This window comes from Aptenodytes forsteri, unplaced genomic scaffold (genome assembly GCF_000699145.1).
Source record: "Aptenodytes forsteri isolate BGI_AS27 unplaced genomic scaffold, ASM69914v1 Scaffold209, whole genome shotgun sequence".
NCBI classification, from domain to species: domain Eukaryota; kingdom Metazoa; phylum Chordata; class Aves; order Sphenisciformes; family Spheniscidae; genus Aptenodytes; species Aptenodytes forsteri.
Genome location: NW_008795034.1, coordinates 1,064,226 through 1,065,163, shown reverse-complemented (window position 1 = coordinate 1,065,163; position 938 = coordinate 1,064,226). Strand labels below are relative to the sequence as shown.

The 938-nt window shown below is 64.4% G+C and overlaps 1 protein-coding gene across 1 annotated transcript in view; it reads right to left on the bottom strand.

Moving 5' to 3' along the window:
- Positions 1-13: 13 nt before the first annotated feature.
- LIMK1 (LIM domain kinase 1) overlaps positions 14-938 on the bottom strand; it is a 43,567-nt gene continuing 42,642 nt past the window's right edge. Inside the window, exons 30-34 of the mRNA XM_009276441.1 lie at positions 899-938; positions 759-820; positions 505-661; positions 326-381; positions 14-175 (exon numbers count right to left, since the gene is read on the bottom strand). Coding sequence (XP_009274716.1) covers positions 14-175; positions 326-381; positions 505-661; positions 759-820; positions 899-938 — 477 coding nt within the window. The remainder of the gene's footprint in view (positions 176-325; positions 382-504; positions 662-758; positions 821-898) is intronic.

Sequence of the window (938 nt, the reverse complement as noted above, 5' to 3'; positions counted from 1 at the left end):
GCGTCCCAACCACTCACCGCTTCTCGGGGTCCAGGTCGCAGCAGCAGACGGCGATGGGGAAGAAGCTGGGGGGGCAGGTGGGGGGGCAGTAGCGGTCCAGGAAGCCCCTGACGTTGAGGCCGAAGTCGGTGGTGCGGGGCAGGTAGTCGGGGTCAGCGCTCACCCGGCCGATGATCTGTGGGAGAGAGGAGCGGGCTCAGCCCCATCAGGGGACCCCAACCCCAAGGGAGAGACCCCAAACATAATGAGGACCCCAACCCCAAGGGGAGACCCCAACCGGAGACCCCAACTCTAAGGGGAAGACCCCAATCCCAATGGTGCTTGCCTCGCACAGGACGATGCCGAAAGAGAAGATGTCCACCTTCTCATCGTAGCTCCTCCCTGCGGGGAGAGATGGGTCAGGCCATGCTGCACATCCTGTCCCTGCCCCACCAAGTGTCCCCTGCTTGGGGACAGAGCCCTGGATGGCCACGTCCCCCCTCCCGGCACCATGGCCAGGCTCACCATTGATCATCTCGGGGGCCATCCAGTACGGGTTCCCCACCACCGTGTACCGCTTCTTGCGGTCCGGTTTCTTCAGGTTCTTGAGATGTTCGGGCTGGTTCTTCTCGTCCACCATCAGTCGTGCCAGCCCAAAATCGGCCACCACCACGCTCTTGTTCTGGGTGGATGGAGAGGGGTGAGGCATAAGGGGAGCCATGCAGGGGGCTGAGACCCCCACCCAGGCCAGGGGAGGACACCACCAAGGTGGGACTCACCTCCCGCACAAGGCAGTTGTGAGAGTTGAGGTCACGGTGGATGATGTTCATGGAGTGGAGGGCTGAGAGCGGGGGACACCCCCACCCCACAGTCCCCCACCCACCAGCACCCATCCCACCCACCCATCCCCCGGTGGCACCCACCATGCCGGCGGCAATGTCCTTGGCGGAGCTGACCCG